Source organism: Uloborus diversus, chromosome 2 (genome assembly GCF_026930045.1).
Source record: "Uloborus diversus isolate 005 chromosome 2, Udiv.v.3.1, whole genome shotgun sequence".
Classification (NCBI taxonomy): domain Eukaryota; kingdom Metazoa; phylum Arthropoda; class Arachnida; order Araneae; family Uloboridae; genus Uloborus; species Uloborus diversus.
The window spans coordinates 109739421-109761879 of NC_072732.1; the positions used below are offsets into that span (position 1 = coordinate 109739421).

At 34.0% G+C, this 22459-nt stretch overlaps 1 protein-coding gene across 1 annotated transcript in view; it reads right to left on the bottom strand.

Annotated features, from left to right (window-relative positions):
* LOC129217231 (heme-binding protein 1-like) overlaps positions 1–22459 on the bottom strand; it is a 35708-nt gene that overhangs the window by 7249 nt on the left and 6000 nt on the right. The window contains exons 3-4 of the mRNA XM_054851505.1: positions 12593–12722; positions 5890–6061 (exon numbers count right to left, since the gene is read on the bottom strand). Coding sequence (XP_054707480.1) covers positions 5890–6061; positions 12593–12722 — 302 coding nt within the window. The remainder of the gene's footprint in view (positions 1–5889; positions 6062–12592; positions 12723–22459) is intronic.

A 22459-nucleotide genomic window follows, 5' to 3' on the forward strand; every position in this document is an offset into this window, starting at 1 on the left:
CACATAAGCGTGGTGCCTTTGCTGACCACTCAGAACTTTTAAATTAGGGTTGCTTTAAATGTGTCCAGTAAAGTTTGAGAGCGTTCTTTTTCTGTAAAATTCGACATATTGAGTTGATGTTATACAAGAATGCCTTCAACAAGACGAAGAATGCATTATCAACAGCTCACGGAGTTTGATTGAGGTCGTACAGTAGGGCTACAAGACGGCATGATTGTTGGGAGCAGTGGTCCAGGGATGCAGGGGCCTCAAGGAGATCGGTTTCCGGGCGGCCACGTGGTAGTACTGAGAGGGAAGACTGCCGTATTTGTCATACGGGTGTGGTGCATCATACTGCATCTGCAACACAAATTCAAGCTGCAGTTGCGGCCACAGTAACACAACAAACTGTCAAAAATTGATTACTTCACAGACAGCCCTGAGCCAGGCACCCTGTAGCGTGCATTCCACTGACGACAAGACATTGCCGTTGCAACTCCAGATGTGTCAAGCCAGAGCTCATTGGAAGAGGGGGTGGAAATCTGTTGTGTTTTCTGATGAAAGTAGATTCTGGTTTGGTGCCACAGATGGCCGTGTGTTGGTCAGAAGGAGACCAGGGGTAGGCCTGCAACCAAACTGTCTGTGGACTAGATTCACTGGACTTATGCCTGCAGTTATGGCCTGAAGAGTGATTTCTTATGACAGCGGGAGCACACTCCTGGTTATTCCAACACACTGACTGCAAATTTGTACGTCAGTCTGGTATTTTAACCTGTAGTACTGCTATTCAGGGATCACACTCAAGGGGCTGTCAATTTTCCAACAGGATAACGCTCAATCTCACCCAATGTTGCAATGTAAAGTACTCCATAGAGTGTTGACATGTTACTTCGGCATGCCAGATCACCATATCTGTCTCCAATTGAGTATGTATGAGATATCATTGGGCGATAACTCCAGCATCATCCACAGCCTGCACTGACCGTACCAGTATTGACATAACAAGTTCAACAAGCATGGAATTCCATATCACAAAGTGACATTCGGCACATGTATGACACAATGTACCCACACTTGCAGGTTTGCATTCAAAATTATGGACGTTGCACGTGCTATTTATGTAACAGCATTGCACATTTGAACTGCATTTTCTTGAGCTTGAATTAATCTATGATCTTGAAAATTTAATCAATTAAACATTGGGGTGGGCCGAAAAACAACTTTTTTTTCGATGATGGGTAGAGCGAAAAAAGTGCCATTCCTAGAGAAAAGTGCACATAAAAAATTTGATTTTTTTCTGACAATTTCTTGATCTGACGCAATCGGGTTGAAGTTTCGAAAAAATGCTGTTTTTGACGTTTTTAGCCAAAACTATTCAAAAAAGTACGTTTTTTTTTTTTTTTTTTTTTGATGATTAGTTACTATTAAAAGGTGCCATTGGTGGCACTTAGCTCCTATAAAAATGTTGGGGTGTGTGGTATAGTTCTTTCTTTCCTTTTCCACAAATGAGTAGAAGTTTTGGCAATTTTCAATTTTTTAACGTTTTCAATAAATTTTCCAAAATAGTAAAGATTTTGTTTTTACCATATTTCTCCCATATTTCTCTGCCATAATTATGTGGTTTTTTCACATGTGATGCATTTTCAGATGCATGGTACGTCAAAAGTTAATTACTTATTGCATATAAAATTTTTAATTTGAAAGGTTCTCCTCGAAAACTTTTTGCAGTTGTATTCAAAATTAACCCATTAAGCGCCGCTATATGAACCACATTGAAAATACTTAAGTTTTCATGTGTTTTGATATTCAATACACATCTCTAATCATATGTAGCTGAAATTTCGCAAAAATATTTATTAGGTTAGGAGATATGGTATGGTCCCAAAATGGGAGACTTGGCGTTTAATGGGGACAACATACATATCCCTGCCACTATGTTGATACTTGAATAATTTCTGGCTAAATCCAATTAGAAAGCCCTAAAATCGTTTTTATGTAATTAATATGGCTAGGTATTGGTACTTTATGTACATATTTAACATATTCAAGCTTTAAAATGTAGAACTTTTAAGTTTTCATGACACCCAAAGCTATACATTTTGGGCACCCTTGCAACAAAAGCTGTGGAGGTCAGCCCCAGAGGTTAGCAGTGTATATTTGCAACATTAATAAGTATTAGTATGCTAGTTATTTTCAATTTCTTGAGCCGTTGGGGCCCCTTAAGAACGTCCCCCCCCCCTCCCTCTGCCCGTGCATCACTCCCTGTCTGGTTTTCATTCTTGTTCCATTCCTTCTTATACATTTTTGTACAAAACGGAACTTTCTCACACATTTTACTACCTTTTAGCAAAAAAACTTAGGATTTTCATACACAAAAAGAGAAGTGGTACCTTTTTTCTATTAACCATGTAGGGGGATCGAGCAATAGTAAATGACAATGACATGTTGACATGAAATGTCATTTACCATTACACAATACCACACTATATGAAATGTATCTTATAAAATGGAACTAAGATATTTTTGGGCTCCCTGATGGTGTAATTGTGTTATAGGCAAGAGTTTTTTTTGCAGTCAACATTTCGGTTGCCTCACAAAATGTTTGATGACATGATTTATTCATCATCATAATGTTTTTAGAGATAAATGTCTAGCATGCTTCGCATTGAGGAATTATCAACGGTCATAGATTCTCTGATTTCATCCAACAAATTACGATAAATGGTAAAAATATAAAGTGAGACAGTTATCGCATTATCTGTGATCTAAACGATTTCGATTAAAGTTTTTTTTTTCTCAACTATCTGAAAAGAATTTGGCGATTCACAAACAAGTGATACTGCACTCATCTTCTTGTTTTAAGCTAAAATATATTATTTTAATAGTGTCTGAAGCTCGTAGCAAAGTCAAAAATTCTTACAACATTTTTGATTTCAAAAAAAAAAAAAAAAAAGGTGAAGAAATTTCTCTATTGAAATTCAATCTCCCTAATTGAAGGGGGAGCACCCTCAAGGAGGAGGGGAGCATGGAGCTGACTGAGCTACAAAATATTTTTATGGAGGGGGAGGAATATTTTTAAAGGGAATTTGAACTCCTTTTACGGAAATATCTTTCGTGATCTGTAGAAATTCAGAGAGATGCGTCATCCTCCTTAGGGAGGATTGGCACCCCTGTTTTTTCAGAACTTTCTTCTAAACGAATGGAATGTTACTTGTTTTGATGAAAGCACCTGCTCTTGACCTTGAACAACAAAAGAGTGTTTACAATGAGAAACTACAAAGGGGGCTGTGACTTCAACAGGAAAAAAGGGGAGAGTTCATTCATGCAAAATGGGTGAAAATGATTTCTACTGGGCATGACTTGCTCTGCTAATCAGAACACGCCAAGTCTCCCATTTTGGGACTTCTGTAAATAAAGTCCTCTAAAACTACTTTAAATTATTTTTCTTGGCCTCTGTTGGATGTGATTTGAAAAAAGGTCTATTGAGCTTCATATTCCATATTCCTAATTTCCTGCATTTGCATTTATTATTTTTAGGGAATTTTTTCCCTGTGTAATGCAAAAACAAGAAAATTTCGCAAAATTTAAATATTTTTCAAAAAAGAATTTACATTCCAAACCTTTTTGAAAAAATTACCAATAAAGTTTGGTTCTCTATCATTCATTTCAAAAAACTTCAAAATGATATCTTAATTACTTGATGATGAAAAAAATTTTAATTGAAGGTTCCCAAAATGGGAGACTTGGCGCTTAATGGGTTAAGGTTAAACAGCACATAACTCAACAAAGAACTAAAGATAGTATGGATGTACAAAAAATTTCTGCTTGTACTTTCAGCAGAGAGTCTGTATCTACACTGATTTAAGCAATGAAAACTTTTTTCGGATTGAATTTCTGCATTTTAACACTTTTACTTCTGTAACAGTATTGCTACAATGAAAGCATCTTTCTCTTCGTGGCCATCTGCAAGTTACATGCTATTTTAATAGTATTTCTATTTCTACACAGAACTGGCTTAGGACTTGAATTTCAAAAATTGTTTCGGATACTTATCGTGGATCTTCGGATGCTTATTCGTTTCTTGTGACGAAAAACCATGAATCGAGGTTGGCTGACATTGGTTGAAAACCAAACCAAAAATATCTTCGTATTCAGTTAACCTGAATTTTAATTTTAGAACTTTAAACCTTAAACACTTGAATTTCTTGATCCTTGTTTCTTCTTTAAATTGCCATCTATTAATTCAGTTAATATTCATCACAATGTTTTACTACCTTGGTTTTCATCAGTTTCCATTGTTGTTGTTATGAATTCTTAGGAAAGCCATGATATTTAGTTTTCTAAATCCCCTTCGTGTACCCTGGTTGTTTCGTTAGGCGAATCATATGGGCAAATCAATTCATTTTGCAAACAGTGCGAGACATTGTAAGGCATCTTTGGGTTTCGAGGTACTTAAGTGCAAGCAAAGAGTTTTGTAAGCAACTGTGAGCCACTTAGACTACGTAAAAGGTCCTGGTTGGCTGTCTTGTAACTCTGGAGAGCACAGTTCAGTTGAAATAGTTGCACAACTATCATTATGTGTTTTGGATTTGTGCTCAAATTTTCAGTATTCTCCTTTTCTTTTGCCAATGCAGAAATACATGACAGAGGTAACCTAGAATGATAACGCAAGTAGATTTTTGCATAACACCAGCTTTGGTTTGATTGGACCAGAACGTTCTTAGGTTCAGTACTTTCTCTATCTTATTTATCAGGTGTCAGACCAGGAGTTGGTTCGTATGAAAAATGTAGACCAAATGTTGCAGTTCATTATTTATTTCCTTCTTTTTTTTAACACCTGCAATGACACAGTTGTTTTTTGTTTTTCTTTTCATGTTCTTACGGGTGTGCCGTTTCACGTGACTGTTTTTAGTTAAGATATAATAACTTTGTTCTTATTTTAAAATATTTACCAGAGATTAAGAATGAATTCTGCATTACTCCCATTGGTTTTGAATGCTAATCAAACAGAGAGCTGCACTAAGTTTTCTAATAGCATATTTTAAATTATAAAATTTATATGCAATAATATAGCACACCATACATCTAAAAATGCATCACATGTGATAAAACCATAGAATTATGGCAGAGAAAAATGGCTAAACAAAATTTTTACTCTTTGAGAATTTTTATTGAAAACGTTAAAAAAAACTGAAAATTGCCGAAACTGCTACTCATTTGTGGCAAAAGAAAGAGCTATGCCACACAACCCAAATTTTTTATAGGAGTTTAGTGCCACCAACAGCACATTTTTCATGCAACTCATCATCGAAAATAGAAACATACTATTTTAACTAATTTTGGCTAAAAACATGAAAAAACAGTATTTTTTCGAAACTTCAAACCAATTGCAGCAGATCAAGAAATTATCCGAAAAAATTCAATTTTTGTATGTGTACTTTGCTTCATCAATGACAATTTTTCCGCACTACCCATCACTGAAATAAAAAAAAAAGTTTTTCAACTCACCCTATTAAACATGTTAACTAGATAAATGCATTGTCCAAATTTCATCGGTCTGCAATAATTTTTTCTTGGGGTAGGAATTTTTTTTTTCCGTCAGTGTGCAATTGAAAGCAAATGTAGAACCAGATATCCAGTCCAAATATCCATACTTGTCAGGGCAAGATACACCAAATATCCGATATAGAGTAAAGTCATTATTCACTGCATTTCTAATTCTTATTGTCTTATATTGTTGAAAAGATAAGTATTGAAAGAGATATTACTGCATTATATAACAACACAATTAGTTTTTAAAAATCATTGTTTTTGAATTTTAAATAAAAATTTACTACATTAGTTAAAATTTAAAATATAACTAAAGCAGTAATAACAGTATTGGATGTGTGAAATTATAAAAATGCCTACCTGGCATAAACTTCTCGAGCTCCAGTTTCAGATAAAGCCAAGTCAGAATCTGTAGGATTTGGTGGATTCTCTAACTTTGAAGGAAGAAAGAATGACACAGAATAATCTTTCGCTCTCTCTTCAACAGGACTCACATGGAAGACAACAGGAGTAGTCATGTCAATTGACAAAGCTACAAAAAAACAAAATTAATCTCACATTGATAAAGCTTTAAAACTAGAAATATTCAAATTAATTTTATGAAGATACTACATTGAGCTCTTTATTGCAATAAAATCATTGGAAATATTTTAAGTATGCAAAAGGTGCATCTACTAAATAAGCAATTATTTCAGGAATCAATAAAGATGAACAAAAAGAATAAATGGTAAAGAAATTTATTTTTATGCAAAAACTGATATATTATATAGGGTAATAAAATTCTAAATGCAGTAGTTCAGTGAACAAATTTATACCCATACATGAAATGCACATAAATATATTAACACCGCTGAAGATGAATAGAGAATAAAAGTACTGTGAAAAATATAGTATTAAGTAGTGCACCATTCAGAATTATGAAAAATTATAACTATAATATAGAATAAACAAACAGAATGGTTAACCTAGAAAAAAAAAAAGGGTGAGTGGAATTAATTGAAATTTTAAAATGAAATTGTATTGGCCTTTCAAGCTCTCAATGTCATCCTTGTTTATTCACTGTGCTGAAATGGGAGAGTTTATAGCAATATGAATTCAGAGCAAAATCTTGAGCGCAATACCATGGTGTAGCACAGAAAAAAGATTAAATAGAAGAGAAGTTTCTCTTCCTTCTCTCACCATACTAAACAAATTTTGCAGGGTTCTGTCTTTCATGGCATACTAGGCATGTACAAATTTCGCGACCCTTTCCCCGTCCCCCATGTCACCTAAAGCCCCATGGAACCTTCCAAACGTTTGGAGCTCTAAAACACCCTACTCTCATAATATCAAAGACAAAGGTGTAAATGAAAGGTTTACACCATGTACAAATTTCTTTTTTCTTTCACACTTTATCCTTTCAAGATTTAGTATACTGTTAAAACCCATGCGCGTCTATCTGTGTTTGTGAACCTATATCTTCTAGACTATCAATGTCTACCAGGTTAGTTCTAGTACCGATGGACACAGGACATCCAGGGAAAGCCATTCCACCTTGTCTCATTCCTCTAAGCCTTAGGGGGCCAGACATCCGGTCCCTGAGGATATCTTTACCTTTAGGTATCCTCGGGACATCTAGGGACGAAAGCATAAAAAATCATCAATTGTCACCCACGGCACGCGAGCATTGAGCCATCCCAGGTGGGGAATGGAGATTAGCGAGCAATAAGAGCAGGAGCGGAGCCCTTCTAGTCAAGATTATGAAAAATGTTCAAGCTAAAACTGAGAACTATTTATTTTATGTATAAAAATTTATTGCCATGATTTTACAAGGACCCACCATTAAAAATTTACGTTTACTTTATCTAGAAACAAATCATAATTGTTGGCTTTAAAAGTACAGCAACCGACAGAGTGCAATAAGAATACAATAGCAACAAATAGGAATACAAAATATCATGCTTATAGCTCATGAAGTTTAAACAGACTCCAAATAATATCTACACAACTACTAAGGATATATTTTTTAGATTAGTTTGAAATGTTCATTTCTTGGGTTTTGCTAAGTTTCTGAAGTTGGATTAAATAATTTCAGCATTTCAATTCACAAGTGCTTGAGTCCCAGAGTGAACTACCCGTTTAAACTATCAACAGCAAAACTGGTTTTGCACTATGCTGATTTGAAAAGCTTGCAATTTTATTTCTATCATTCACAGGATACCCCAGAAATTTTTATAATAACCTTAAATTACACGGCAGATGCAGAAAATATTTTCTAAAATAATATTCCAATTGGTTTTTTTTAATAGCATTTCTGTCATAATAATGCAATAATACTTTGGTATACACATCTTGGCTACATGGCATGCAAGTGGGACCACTCACAGCAGGGGGCTAGACCAATATGTGGAGCAATTCATCTTAACAACTCTTGGCAAACCCATTACCCATTGCCATGTGCAAATGACATCAAGATAACATCAAGAAAGGTAACGTAACTCTCACATCACAGGTGAAGCCACTTATCAGTGAAACTCACAAACTAATCAATTTTAACATTTCTATGCAACCTGAAAACTGTTCATTATAGAATAAAATATAAATTAAGGAAAAAAAAATAAGTTAAATATAATGTTTATTTTTAAAACCAAAATATGAGAACTTTTAAACTAGTTTATAATAGGGTCATTCCATGTCAAGTGATCCAAAGTTTTTTCCCTCAACTTTTTGAATTTCTTTGAAATTTGGTTCATCAATTGTACCCTTCAATGTAATTAAAAGTTCAAATTTTTAGAATTTCATCCATATTATTTTTTTTATTTATGACACTTTGATTTTCCGAAAAATCCTCTTTTTTTCATGGATGCTTAAACATAAAATGGACGATAACTCAGCATCAAATATAGATATAAAGATTTGGTAAAAAGCATTAAAGTAAATTAATTGCTGTTTAATAGGATATGCAACATGACTAATTTCAGAAAAATTTTAATTTTTAAAAAATGAAAGTTAAATTTCTCAGAAAAGGTATATTGATTTTTTTAAAAAAATTGTCAAAAATTTGTGTGTATTTTATGTTCATTTGTGCAAAGTTTCAAATTGGGATCTCAGTGGGATCATATTTTTATGAACTTTTAAATAAAATTTGACTTATGAAACAATGACATTTTTCAGATTCTAACTAGTTAAATGTGGGGTTCTCTTACTGGGGATGGTCTAGTAAGTAGTAATTGATCATGACTATGCTTGAAATGAGCTGACATGAATTTGTAGATTGGTACCTCTCCCCCCCCCCCCCCCCTCCAACACACAACTACTTTTTATCTTTTTTTTCCCAAAACTGTATTCAAAAAAAAAAAAAAAAAAAGCTGGCAAGTGTAAGAGTTATAATCATAATAAACTGGGATGCACACTGCTAAACATCAGTAGTTACTAAGGCTTATTAATGGGGGGGGGGGGGGTGTCATAAAAACTAAAAGTCAGAAAAATTTCAACAGACAAATAGAAGCTCTCGTTTGCAGCTTTTTTCTTTCGGAAAGTAGGACAGTAGGGGGGTATGGGGGCAATCTGGACTGAAACTTAACAACATGGAAGGTTATGCTCAAACTAACAAAATTTGTTTGATCTATAATTGCTTTTAATATATGTATAAATAGATCTCGCTACATTGCTCTCCTTTACAACTGAAATTAAAAAGAAAACTAGCATTAAAGAAAAGAAAAAAAAAACAGCTGCACTCCAAATGTTGTAGAAAGACGTTTAGTTTTATGTGCACAAACATATGATCTGATACTTAGATTTATTTTTAGTTTAGTGTGAAAGGAATGGAATAATACTGAAACAACACAGGGGGAAATACTTCTATTTTGCTATGATCTTGGGGCAAACTATTTCTTTCCTCCCTCCAAAATTGAAAGTTGGTGCAGGGGTAGGCAATGAAATGAATCATAACTTTCTTTATCAGATAGTGAATTAATCAAGTACACTTTGTAAAGTTCGGATTGAAAAAAAAAAAACACTTGGTCTGAGAAAAAAGAAAGCATCAGGTGAGGCATGATACTAGTATAGTGTTCATCATATGTGTGTACAGGAAGGGGGGATAATGTACTTTGTTTTGCTTTAAAGAAGAACATTTACCAGCTTTTAATATGTTTTCTATTCATTTTGTTTTATTTTATTCATTTATTTATTTTTTACATTTTAAAAATAGTTTTGAAAAAAAAAGTGGTGATGTGGGGGGGGGGGGGGGGCTTTTCTTGCTTTAAAGAAGAACATTTACCAACTTTTAATAAGTTTACTATTCATTTTTTTTTATTTATTTTTTACATTTTGAAAAGTTTTGAGAGAAAAAAAAAGATTAAAAGTGGCGGGGAGGGGGGTGCTTACCAATCTACAAATTCATGTCAGCTCATTTCAAGCATAGTCATGATCAATTACTACTTACTAGAACATCCCCAGTAAGAGAACCCCATATTTAACTAGTTAGAATTTGAAAAATGTCATTACAGTGAAATCTGTGTAAGTTGACCACTTGAGGTGCATTATTTTAGTGGTCAACTTAAACAGGTGGTCAACTTATAGAGGTTGAATTATATGACATAGATCTAATTCTGTGCCTAAAAATAGCGGTCAACTTAGAGAGGTGGTCTACTTACAAGGGTGGTCAACTTTACAGGTTTTACTGTATTTCACAAATCAAATTTTATTTAAAAATTCATAAAAATATGATCCCATTGAGATCTCAACTTGAAACTTTGCACAAATAAATATAACATACACACAAGTTTTTGAGAATTTTTTTGAAACAAATTCATTACATCTTTTTTGAAAAATTTAAAATTTAAAATTCATTTTTTTTAAATTAAAATTTTTTTTGAAATTAGTCATGTTGCATATCGTATTAAACAGCAACTAATGTACTTTTAAATGCTTTTTACCAAATCTTTCTATCTATATTTGGTGCTGAGTTATTGTCCATTTTATGTTCAAGCATCCATGAAAAAAAAAGAGGGTTTTTCGAAAAATCAAAGTGTCGTAAATAAAAAAAATAATAGAGATAAAAAATCTAAAAATTTGGACTTTTTACTACCTCAAAGGGTACAATCGATGAGCCAAATTTCAAAGAAATACAAAAGGGTGAGGGAAAAAATTTCCCAAATTTTGGATCGCTTGACATGGAATCACCCAATAATGACATATAGTATAATAAAATGATAATATTTTTAAGTCTATCAAACTAAACATAAAGATTTTAAGGATCATAAGCACCTCAAACTTAGTATCTTACTGTCGTAGGAGCCTTTACTGTAGTTCCGTTAACCTTTCAACTAGGGATGCGCCAATAAGTAAATTGGTTGATCACAAACTACCTAAAGCGCTCATATTCAAAAATGACACAATACAAAATGTTATTAAATTCAAAAATTTTCTGGTACAGATGTGATATACCCCCCCCCCCCCATTTGGTAACATCCGATTTTTTGCACAAATTTTAAATATTTTTCTCGCCAATGAGGCGATAATTTTTTAAGCATGGTGTCCCTGGCGAAACTAACCTGTGTTTGGCAACCTGAAGGCAATCTTAGATCTGTTCAAACTTGTTCACTTTTTATCGGTTCCACGTTAGATAGATTGTTTTTTTGTGCAATATACCTTATAGGAAAGCTTATTTTGCGTTGGTTTAAACTCAGTAGTTGTGTTTTGATGAATAAATATTAGAAAATGCCAGTTTCTTCAAGCTTAAGTGTTAATTAAGAGTAAAATCCAACTTGGGATGTGTCTCGGTAAGGGGCCAAATTGTTTCATATGTTGTATTTCAGCCTGAGTGTGAGGATTTATACAATAAAAATGTAAGTTTTTCTCTTTTTAGAATTCAAAAAAAAAAAAAATTCTCACTTCTGAAATTCTTTATGTTTTCACAAAATCTTGAGGGTGTCTTATAGTTTTAAATTTTATGGTTACTGCATGTAATTTTTTTTTGCAAAAACAATACAGTTATTTTATTCTAAAAGTTAATTCTTATTGATGTCAAGAACTATTCAGGCATATTCTGTAAACGTGCCTCCTTTAGGTACTGAATTGCAGAAAATAAGTTGAATGTAAAATATAATAGATATTCTTGGTATGTATTTTGAAAGCATTTCTGGATAGCAAATTAACGCATGGTATTTTTGTATTGTTTATGTTTGCAATGTTCTGTCGAGACATTTTTACTTTTCATACATCGAAATTTGAATAACTAAGCATTTTTTTGGCTGAAATACTTATATTTTGGGGATGTTTTCTGCTTTAAACATCACTTATTGAATAGCTTTGTTCTTTTTTAGTAGAGTAAAAGAAAAGTTTGTTCGATGAAATGCATATTGGAAAATAGCTTTTATTTCTATCGGAACATATTTCTTTGGTGAGCTGTGATAGTAATTTGTTAATTTAAGCATTTTAAATACTTTTTAGTAGTTTTTCTTTGTGTACAAAAACTTTCTAGTTTCTGGTATTTTTGAATCAAATATTCGCGATGTTTTTTGCTGTGGTTTTATGTTGTTTTTACATATTGTGATCTGAAGTGCTTTTATCATGTTTTTTTATCTGAATTTTTCCTGTTGGCGCTAAAAAAGCATCCCTAAGAACGATGTATGACATATGTCATCACAAATCGTTTTCTTGGCAACACTTTCTTGGCGCCAACATGAAAAAGTCGCGAAGGGTGGGGTATATGACATTAGTTCCATTTTAATTTAAACACAAGAAGATCAGAAAAGAGAAAAGACAACACAAATGGAAATAACATATACACCCAAACCTCTTTTTGTGCGGGAGATAGGAACTGCATAAAAAAATTGTATAAAAAAAGTTTGTCCGTTTTATAAATAAAATCGTCCCTTTTATAAATACTATCGCCAATTGACTCCCAATCTGATTGAAATTTTCATACACCGCACAAAAAAGTTCACACACAAAAAAAAAATCGCACAAAAAAAAAGACCGCACAAGAGGTTTGGGTGTATATAAATAAAAAATGAAAAAACAATACAACTCAACTCGTTTTTAAGTTTACATTCCATGTCTAGATTAATCATTTTCATACCTGCTTCATTTTTTCCATTGATATAATCAAAGAGCCTGCGAAAATCTTCTCGTGAAAATTCGTCAGGTGTTTTATCATGAACTGAAAGAGTCACCCACTGACATTCAGGATATGATCGAAGTTCATAGTCCTATAGGATTGTAAAACAAATTTAAAATAAGAGAGAAAAGCATGACTAAGCATTGCAAAAAATTAAGTTCAGTCACAGAAATATCTGTAAAATGAATATTTTATGTAAAAAATTTTAAACAATATTACAGATGTTTTATTTGATACAGATGTTTTATTTGATACAAATACAAATACAAATGTGACGACCAGCAACAGGCTCTGGGCCCAGCTAGGCTGGTCCTAGTCAATTAATTAGTCCCCAATGAAGATCAATGGCCCTCTTAAAGCTATCCACTCCCTTGCTCTTTACCGCCTCTTCCGGTAAGCTATTCCAAGTGCCCACGACCCTGCTAAAGTAGTAGTTTTTCCTGATTTCCAAGTTAGCCTGACATTTAAATAGCTTAAAACAATGACCCCTTGTCCTGCTTTCCCCGCAAAAATTTAATCCATTTACATCTTTCATTTTGATAAATTTAAATAACTGAATCATGTCCCCTCTGACTCTCCTTTGCTCCAGGCTATACATGTTAAGCCTATTAAGTCTGGTATCATAATCTAAATCTGAGAGTCCCCTTACTAATTTAGTTACCCTTCTTTGAACCCTTTCCAATACAAAAATATCTTTCTTAAATAAGGTGACCAAAACTGAACAGCATACTCCAAATGAGGTCTTACTAAAAACCTATATAAAGGCAGAAGAACTTTCTTAGATTTGTTTGAAATAGATCTATTGATGAACCCAAACATTTTGTTGGCTTTGTTACTAGCAATAATGCACTGTTGACTAAACTTGAAGTCCTGATTTATAAAGACACCCAGATCCATAACATTTTCTGCCTGATTTATGACTGAACCCTGTAAACGATATCTCATACGCTTATTTCCATGACCTAAGTGTGGCACTTGACATTTCCCTACATTAACTGCCATACCCCATTTATCTGCCCACTTAGTAATATGATCTAAATCCTCTTGCAGCTGTTTTACTTGTTCTTCATTTTCGACAATCCCCATAACTTTTACATCGTCAGCAAAACAATTCATGCTTCCAGAAATATTTTCATTGATGTCATTCATAAATATAATAAACAAAAGAGGCCCTAAAACTGATCCCTGAGGAACCCCACTTAAAACATCACTCCAATTAGAATGATTTCCTCTCACAACTACTCTTTGCTTCCTACCAGTAAGCCAATTTCTAACCCAAAGTAAAGTTTTTCCTCCTATTCCAATTGCTGAGAAGAGCAACATGCGGTACCTTGTCAAAAGCTTTTTGAAAATCAATATAAACAACATCCACACATTTTTTGTTATCTAAAGCTGAGGTAACCTTGTCGTAGAAATGCAATAAATTAGTGGTACAGGATTTACCTTTCCTGAATCCATACTGCAAACTACTCAACAGACTATAAGTCTCTAAGAACATCATGATCTTAATTTTGATCAAAGTTTCGAAAATCTTACAAATCACCGAAGTCAAACTTACAGGTCTATAATTCCCAGCAATACCTTTAGACCCCTTCTTGAAGAGTGGCGTTATGTTAGCCAGCTTCCAGTCCTCTGGCACCGTCCCCGAGTTTTAAGAAGCATTGAAAATATTCAAAATAACATCCACTAATTCCTCTGCACATTCAACTAAAATTTTTGGATAGATATTATCTTGTCCCGGAGCTTTAGTTGCTTTAATCTTTTTCAAATGAAATAAAACCTCCTCCCTGGAAAATACAAAATCCTCAAGCTGTATAATAGCTTGTGTCTTGTTAGTGACAACTGTTGAGATACAGTTATCGTTAAACACACTGGAAAAAAAGTTGTTTAGAACATTTGCAATATCCCTATCGTTTTGGATTAAATTTCCATACTCATCAACCAAAGGCCCAATATGACTGTTTCGAGCTTTCCCAGAATTAGCGTAAGCAAAAAACCTCTTAGGGTTCCCATCAATGTCATCTGCCAGCCTTTGCTCCAATTCCCTTTTCTGATCTGTACCAAATACTTAAAATTTCGCCTCGCCTTACCATACTGGAGCCTCTCCGCACTCTGACCAGTTTCTTTAAACTTACGAAAAGTGGCTTGCTTATAATGAAGAGCTTCTTTAGTCTCCCTGGAGAACCACATGGGCCAAATTTTGGTACTAACACCTTTTCTCCTAAATGGAACATAGTCCCCAACGGTTTTAGCAAGTTTATCCTTAAATTCCGTCCACTGCTGATCTACGTCGCTATTTTCCAACCCTGACGAAAAAACCTCTTTCAAGCTCTGCCTAAGTGCAACAAAATCGGTGTTTCTGAAATTGGGCACAAACCTAAAATTATCATCTCTGCACACTTCAAATTTAACCCGGAACCTAATGCTGTTATGATCACTATCTCCAATATGCTCGCCTACACTCCACCCCTGAACAAAACTACCTATGTCACAAAAAACTAGATCCAAAATGGCCTCCTCTCGAGTTCCCTGAGTTACAACTTGATCTAAGAAACAGTCACCAATTTCTTTTAAAAATTCCTCTTCTTTGCCATTACCAGGATAAAAATTATTCCAATGAATACCCGGAAAATTGAAATCCCCCATTATGATAACGGATCCCTTACTGGACATGTCACTAATAATACGGTACATCTGTTCATCATGTCCCTGGTTTGAATTAGGTGGCCTATAAATGTTTCCAAAGCGTAGCTTTATGCCCTTACTGCTCATCAATAGATGAGCAGATAGTTTACAAAATTCCTTACATGAACATAAAGAAAAACTGGACTATTATAGAAATTTAGAATACAAGCAAAAGTAAGAGTTGAATAATTTATTAAATATGAATCTGCTAAAAACTTTAAAAATATCGACAAGTTTTATAAAAAGATAACCACTTTTATAATACGTACTACAAATTTAACATTAAGGAATGGCCAAGTAAATTTATGCTTTTCCCATTGTGACTTCCTGGGACAAATTTTCGTTTACATAGATTTTCGTTTTTGCGTGAATTACATTACATGACTTTCAAAATGTTTCCGACACAATTTTTGCGGAATCTTATGTAAAACGATCCCCTGAATCACCCAAAAATTAAATTTCAGAGCTGCATATTGCTGTTGCAAAGTAAGAGGCAAATTTCAAAAATTGCCATTCTGCAAAAACTAAAAAAAATACTGTATTTCAATTTGTTTCTTCTATTTAAAATAGCTCAAGAATTGAATTTTTTTTAAATGAAGTTATAAAATTCAAAGATACCTAAAGATTATTTTGAAATAATAAAGACACTAAGAGAACAGAAATTTAAACTAATCAAAAATTGTTGAAATTTTCATTGGGGAATTCATAAAAATCATTCAATAATTGAAAAGAAATGTCACACTATAAAAAAAAGGCTCAGAAAGTAAGATTAAGTCAAGATTAAAAGATGCTGTACCTACTTCTTAGTTATTGGTGAAATTATATTGTTTTCTCTTTATAGTAAATAAAAGTAAGGTTTCTAAGAAATTCTGGAAGGAAGCCTGTGGCGGACCTGCGTCCAGGAGACCCCATAGCACCTACAGCCTTGAAATTTTGTAAGAAATTACTTCAAGCCCCGGGGGTGTGCACCTGGTGTTTTATTTTTTAAAATTCGAATTAGTTTTTTTTTTGTAATTAATTTTTTTAACTCAAAAATCGTGTAAATTGCCAATTATTGCCAATTAAAGGGGTAAAAAATTACTTGCACATATTAATATTATATATCGTTGGAAAGGGTAGAATTTTCCGCGCTCTACGCAATTTGTTTCAATGCTCTAACTTAAATACGGCAGGAGTTATTCGAGTTTTTAGCTCGAACTTTTTTAGGCTTTGCTAAAATTTAGGCACTACTTTTTTCATTAAATCCATCAGTAAAAAGCAAAGGAATTGTCCTACAGTTTTCTTTTTGACACCACTGAAAAGAGCAGCTTTTCTTACTCCATATCTAACTCGACCTATGGTCAAGAAACTGAGCTTCTATCTCCAAAGAAAAAAAAAATTAACAAGCCGTTAAAAATAAAGTTTGAATAATCCTCATCTCCATTAAAATCATTGATGTTTTATTTAGCGTTGCCATAGTTGCGGCTCGTTGATTTGCATGTTTCTTTTTTCCCTTATTCACAAACTTTAAAGGTTTCGATTTTCACAGAAAATCTTACAGGGTTCGTACTCAATTTCAAAAACTAAATAAAGGAGTTTTGGAGGAGTTTTGAAGGAGTAAAATGAGGATTTGAAGGAATACATACTAATGGGCTGTCCTTAAATGTTGTCGATTTTTTTTTTTTTCAACGTATTTGAACCCCTACCCTCTTAGACACAAAGTGTCTCACTTCATCTTACTCCTCTTGTCACAAGTTATTTTTATAAACATATTGTTATAATAACTGTGTGATGTCACTTCTTGTCACCCTCTCTCTTCCCCTTGTCACAATTTCGTGAATCAGTCTTCCTCTCAAGGCATGACATCACTTGTAGATGATCCATTTTACAATATTATAACTGCCATTTGCTAAACAATTATGTTTTTAACACAATCACTTAATATAGCACATCTGCTTATGTATCTTTAAATAATAGAGAACTTTTGTAGCTGAGAGTGGTGGAAGGAAATGCAGTAATCATGAAACTTGAGAAATAGTCAAGCCCCATTTAGGCATGGTTTACTTTAATTATGAAATGTCTTATTCATCTAATAATATTTTCACCCCTTCATCACCTTTATACCTTCACCTTTGTGACAAAGTTAAGTTGTCGATCAAAGTATGTATTTTAAGTTACTGTCATAGAGGAAAACTATGTAGTCTTCAACTAAAAAAAGAAGGAGTTTTGAAGGAGTTCAAACCAAAATGAAGGAGTTTGAAGGGCCCTTCAAAAAAATTCCCAAATGAAGGAGTATTGGAGGAGTTTTGAAGGAGCGTACGAACCCTGATCTTAGGTTCAACTCAATTCAAGCCCGAGCTCTTAGCCCTTACTGCTCTGCAAGTTGGTACAAGTTACTTTGAAACCCGGGGAAGGGCACCCCTTCCCCGGAGCTTTTTTGATCCAAAGGGAGCTCATAATGCGTTTTTAATCTGTTTCTTTCTAACTGACGATTTAAATCTTTGCGAATCAAATAAGATTGCGAAGCAATCTTCCGGTGTTGGTGAGCATTAGCGAGCGGGGTTCAGAGCCCACTAGTGTATTAAAAAAATAATTAAGACATTTCTTGATACAGTAATAAATATAAGGGGTGGTGCATCCCCACCTTATTGCTACATTATAAACATACTTAATTTCATTTTAAATCTTACTTACATCTGTGAATGCAGCTTGAATAAATATAAAATATACTAGAAGTTTCTTTGATGAAGAATTGTGGTGCAACTTGTGTGTAACACAAAATGTTTCTAAATTTTTTTATTACTTTTTTTTTACAATTTTGTTCAGACATGGGGCTTATAGGAATGTGTTGAATCATCTGGTTTTGCACCAAATATAAATAAAATAACTCCTAGAAAAAAAAAGATCATTTCTGATGACTTTTAAAATATTTTAGAGAGAAATGCCTCCATATCAGTCTCCTTTCTTGCTACAAATTTTCATGTTTTTAACTTTTTCACCTCTCTACTCCGCAAAAGAATGTTAATAGTTAATATAAAACTCCCTTCCCCCTTCACATCAAAATAATGGCTATGAAACTTGAAAGTATTAAAAACTGATTATGACAAAATGTTCTGCTCTATCTCAAAGAAGGCTTAAAAAAATTACATTATGAGTTAAAATTATATATATATATAAACAAAACCTAGTGAATAAAGTTTATTGATAGCAAAGGCCAACAACAGGCCATGTCAGCCTAGTTAGAAAATAGGGGTCCTCCGGCTCGGAATAGAAATGGTATAAGCTTTATGTCGAAAAGGGGAACCCAATGACTAAACTAGTGTTCTTGCTAGGCCGTTTTTGAAGGGCGCAGCGCCCTGCCCTTTTCCATATCAGCAGAAAGTGCCCTATCCTTCTTTTAGATCGCGAAATGCGCACGGTCCTTTTCAAAAGTAAGAAATTGCACCCTGTGTTTTTAACCCATTAAGCGCCGCTATATGAACCACATTGAAAATACTTAAGTTTTCATGTGTTTTGATATTCAATGCACATCTCTAATCATATGTAGCTGAAATTTCGCAAAAATATTTATTAGGTTAGGAGATATGGTATGGTCCCAAAATGGGAGACTTGGCATTTAATGGGGACAACATACATAACCCTGCCACTATGTTGATACTTGAATAATTTCTGGCTAAATCCAATTAGAAAGCCCTAAAATCGTTTTTATGTAATTAATGTGGCTAGGTATTGGTATTTTATGTACATATTTAACATATTCAAGCTTTAAAATGTAGAACTTTTAAGTTTTCATGACACCCAAAGCTATACATTTTGGGTCCCCTTGCAACAAAAGCTGTGGAGGCCAGTCCCAGAGGCTAACAGTGTATATTTGCAACATTAATAATTATTAGTATGCTAGTTATTTTCAATTTCTTGAGCCGTTGGGGCCCTTAAGAACGTCTCCCCCCTCCCTCTGCCCGTACATCACTCCGTGTCTGGTTTTCATTCTTGTTGCATTCCTTCTTATACATTTTTGTACATAACGGAACTTTTCCCACACATTTTACTAACTTTTAACGAAAAGCCTTAGGATTTTCATACACAAAAAGAGGTAGCTTTTTTCTATTAACCATGTAGGGGGATCGAGCAATGGTAAATGACAATGACATGAAGCACTATATAAAATGTATTTTATAAAATGAAACTAAGATATTTTTGGGCTCCCTGATGGTGTAATTGTGTTATTATAGGCAAGAGTTTTTTTGCAGTCAACATTTCGGTTGCTTCACAACATGTTTGATGACATGATTTATTCATCATCATAATGTTTTTAGAGATAAATGTCTAGCATGCTTCCCATTGAGGAATTATCAACGGTCATAGTTTCTCCGATTTCATCCAACAAATTACAATAAATGGTAAAAATGTAGAGTGAGACAGTTATCGCATTATCTGTGATCTGAACGATTTCGATTAAAGTTTTTTTTCTCAACTATCTGAAAAGAATTTGGCGATTCACAAACAAGTGATACTGCACTCATCTTCTTGTTTTAAGCTAAAATATATTATTTTAATAGTGTTTGAAGCTCGTAGCAAAATCAAAAGTTCTTACTACATTTTTGATTTCAAAAAAAAGAAAAAAAAGTGAAGAAATTTCTCTATTGAAATTCAACCTCCCTAATTGAAGGGGAAGCGCCCTCAAGGGGGAGGGGAGCATGGAGCTGACTGAGCTATAAAATTATTTTATGGTGGGGGGAGGAATAGTTTTAAAGGGAATTTGAACTTCTTTTACGGAAATCTCTTTCGTGATCTGTAGAAATTCAGAGACATGCGTCATCCTCCTTAGGGAGTATTGGCACCCCTGTTTCTCCAGAACTTTCTTCTAAACGAATGAAATGTTACTTGTTTTGATAAAAGCACCTGCTCTTGACCTTGAACAATAAAAGAGTGTTTACAATGAGAAACTACAAAGGGGGCTGTTGCTTCAACAGAAAAAAAGGGAGAGTTCATTCATGCAAAATGGGTGAAGACGATTTCTACTGGGCATGACTTGCTCTGCTAATCAGAACACGCCAAGTCTCTCATTTTGGGACTTCGGTAAATAAAGTCCTCTAAAACTACTTTAAATTATTTTTCTTGGCCCCTGTTTGTTGTGATTTGAAAAAAGGTCTATTGAGCTTCATATTCCATGTTCCTAATTTCCTGCATTTGCATTTATTATTTTTAGGGAATTTTTTCCCCGTGTAATGCAAAAACAAGAAATTTTCGCAAAATTTAAAAATTTTTCAAAAAAGAATTTACATTCCAAACCTTTTTGAAAAAATTACTAGTAAAGTTTGGTTCTCTATCATTCATTTTAAAAAATTTCAAAATGGTATCTTAATTACTTGATGAAGGAAAAAATCTTAATTGAAGGTTCCCAAAATGGGAGACTTGGCGCTTAATGGGTTAAAAAGATCCCTCAACCATCGTTTCGACCTGCCGCGATAATGGGGCAACTTTATTTGTCCAGCGATCGTCTGCAAAAATGCCCATGTCTTATCCTTGTTCCCAGGAATATTCACCCTGAAAACGGCCCCATAAACAAAAGGGGAAGCAAATACCTAGGGAAAGAGGGCATGAGATTCTCAGAATTCAAACAGGCTTATCAGTAGGAAACAAAGCCATGTTCTTCCTTCTACTGACGGTGGGTTTTTGAAAGGTTATGGGAAGAGTAGGGTCCTCTGGGAAGGGGAGAGATCATTGTTTCATTCCTTCCAATCCTTGATCTTCTGAGAATCAACTGACATTTTCCTAATGTTTCAGCCCTTTGTGTCCGTTTTTCATTTGCACGTGGAAATTAGGCTTAGCTAATTTTAGGGCATTGCTAGTGATTGTGTAGCAAGCTTTTCATATCTGTTTCAGGAAAAATCACTTTCTGATTGTTTCCTAAGAAGAACACAGTACAAAAAGCTTACTGGGCTAAAATGCAAGGGTATTTTTGTAATATCTTGGATTTTTAACCCCCATCCCCAGCCCCCTCCCACTAAAAAACCGTTTGAAATGGAAACATATCGCATTGAAAGGGTGTTCATTCAATTCTTTCCTTTTTGCTAAGTATTTTTATTATCTTTTTAAATGATTCATATAACAGATTTAAAACACTTATCGACATAATAAAAAGCATACTTTTGACATATTTGTGCTTTTTTTCTAACTAAAATGATCTTGCACTGTTTCTTTTTCTTTTATAAATATTATACAATTGATTTAAAAAACAAATCACAAAATTAAAATGCCGATATATTAAATTTTTACAAAAATTGTCTGAGACAAAAATCTTAACTTGGCATAAGCTGCTTATGCACTGCATTTAGGAGCGCATACATCTGCCAACACATTTGTGTTATGAATTTGAACAACTCCACGACTGGGAAATAGAGCTCAAATAAAATCTTTTTAGTTTCGCAACTTGCTACCACTGCATTTTTGAACCACTGCACACAGTATTTTAAGTTAATTATTCTATTTGAAGTATAACATATTTAAAAAAGGAGAATTTACACTCATCACCATTTTGATCTCTACTAAAATATTTAATGGCACAATTAACATTACTAGGCAGTTTCTTTGGTAGGAAGGGGAGATCAGTAATTAAATACTGTTCTTCTTAAATTGAAAGTCAAAGGGTTTTGAAATGCCTAGAATTTTTTTTTACTCTTATAGGTAGTTAAAATTATGGCCTGAAAAGTGTTGAAAAACACCCAAAGTCAAGTTTCAGCATTAGCTAAATGTTCCAATCGAGTGTGGAAAATGTGCTTAGCTTAGTTGACATTTATGTGTGAAGGGGGGGGGGGGGGTTGAACTAACCCTATTCTGAACCCAAGTGCGTTTTCTGGATAAAATCATATTTAATACTAAAGTCAGTGGTGACGGCGGGAAGGTCATGGTGCAGACTAGACTGTTTGAATTTTTGCAAGGTGTTTTAAATATTATTTCTATTCTTATTTTTTTTTTGTGGGGGGGGGGGGGGCACTCAATACTTTTTGAGAGGTGCATCATTGGTCTTGGGTGGGGGGACACTGCTGAAATAGTGCCCTTTTTAAAAAAGGTGCCCCTTTCAAAGGCCAGCACCCTGCCCTTTTTTTTTCTAGAGTGAACACTAGACTAAAACTTACCCCCTGACTTGACCCTGCTAACTTG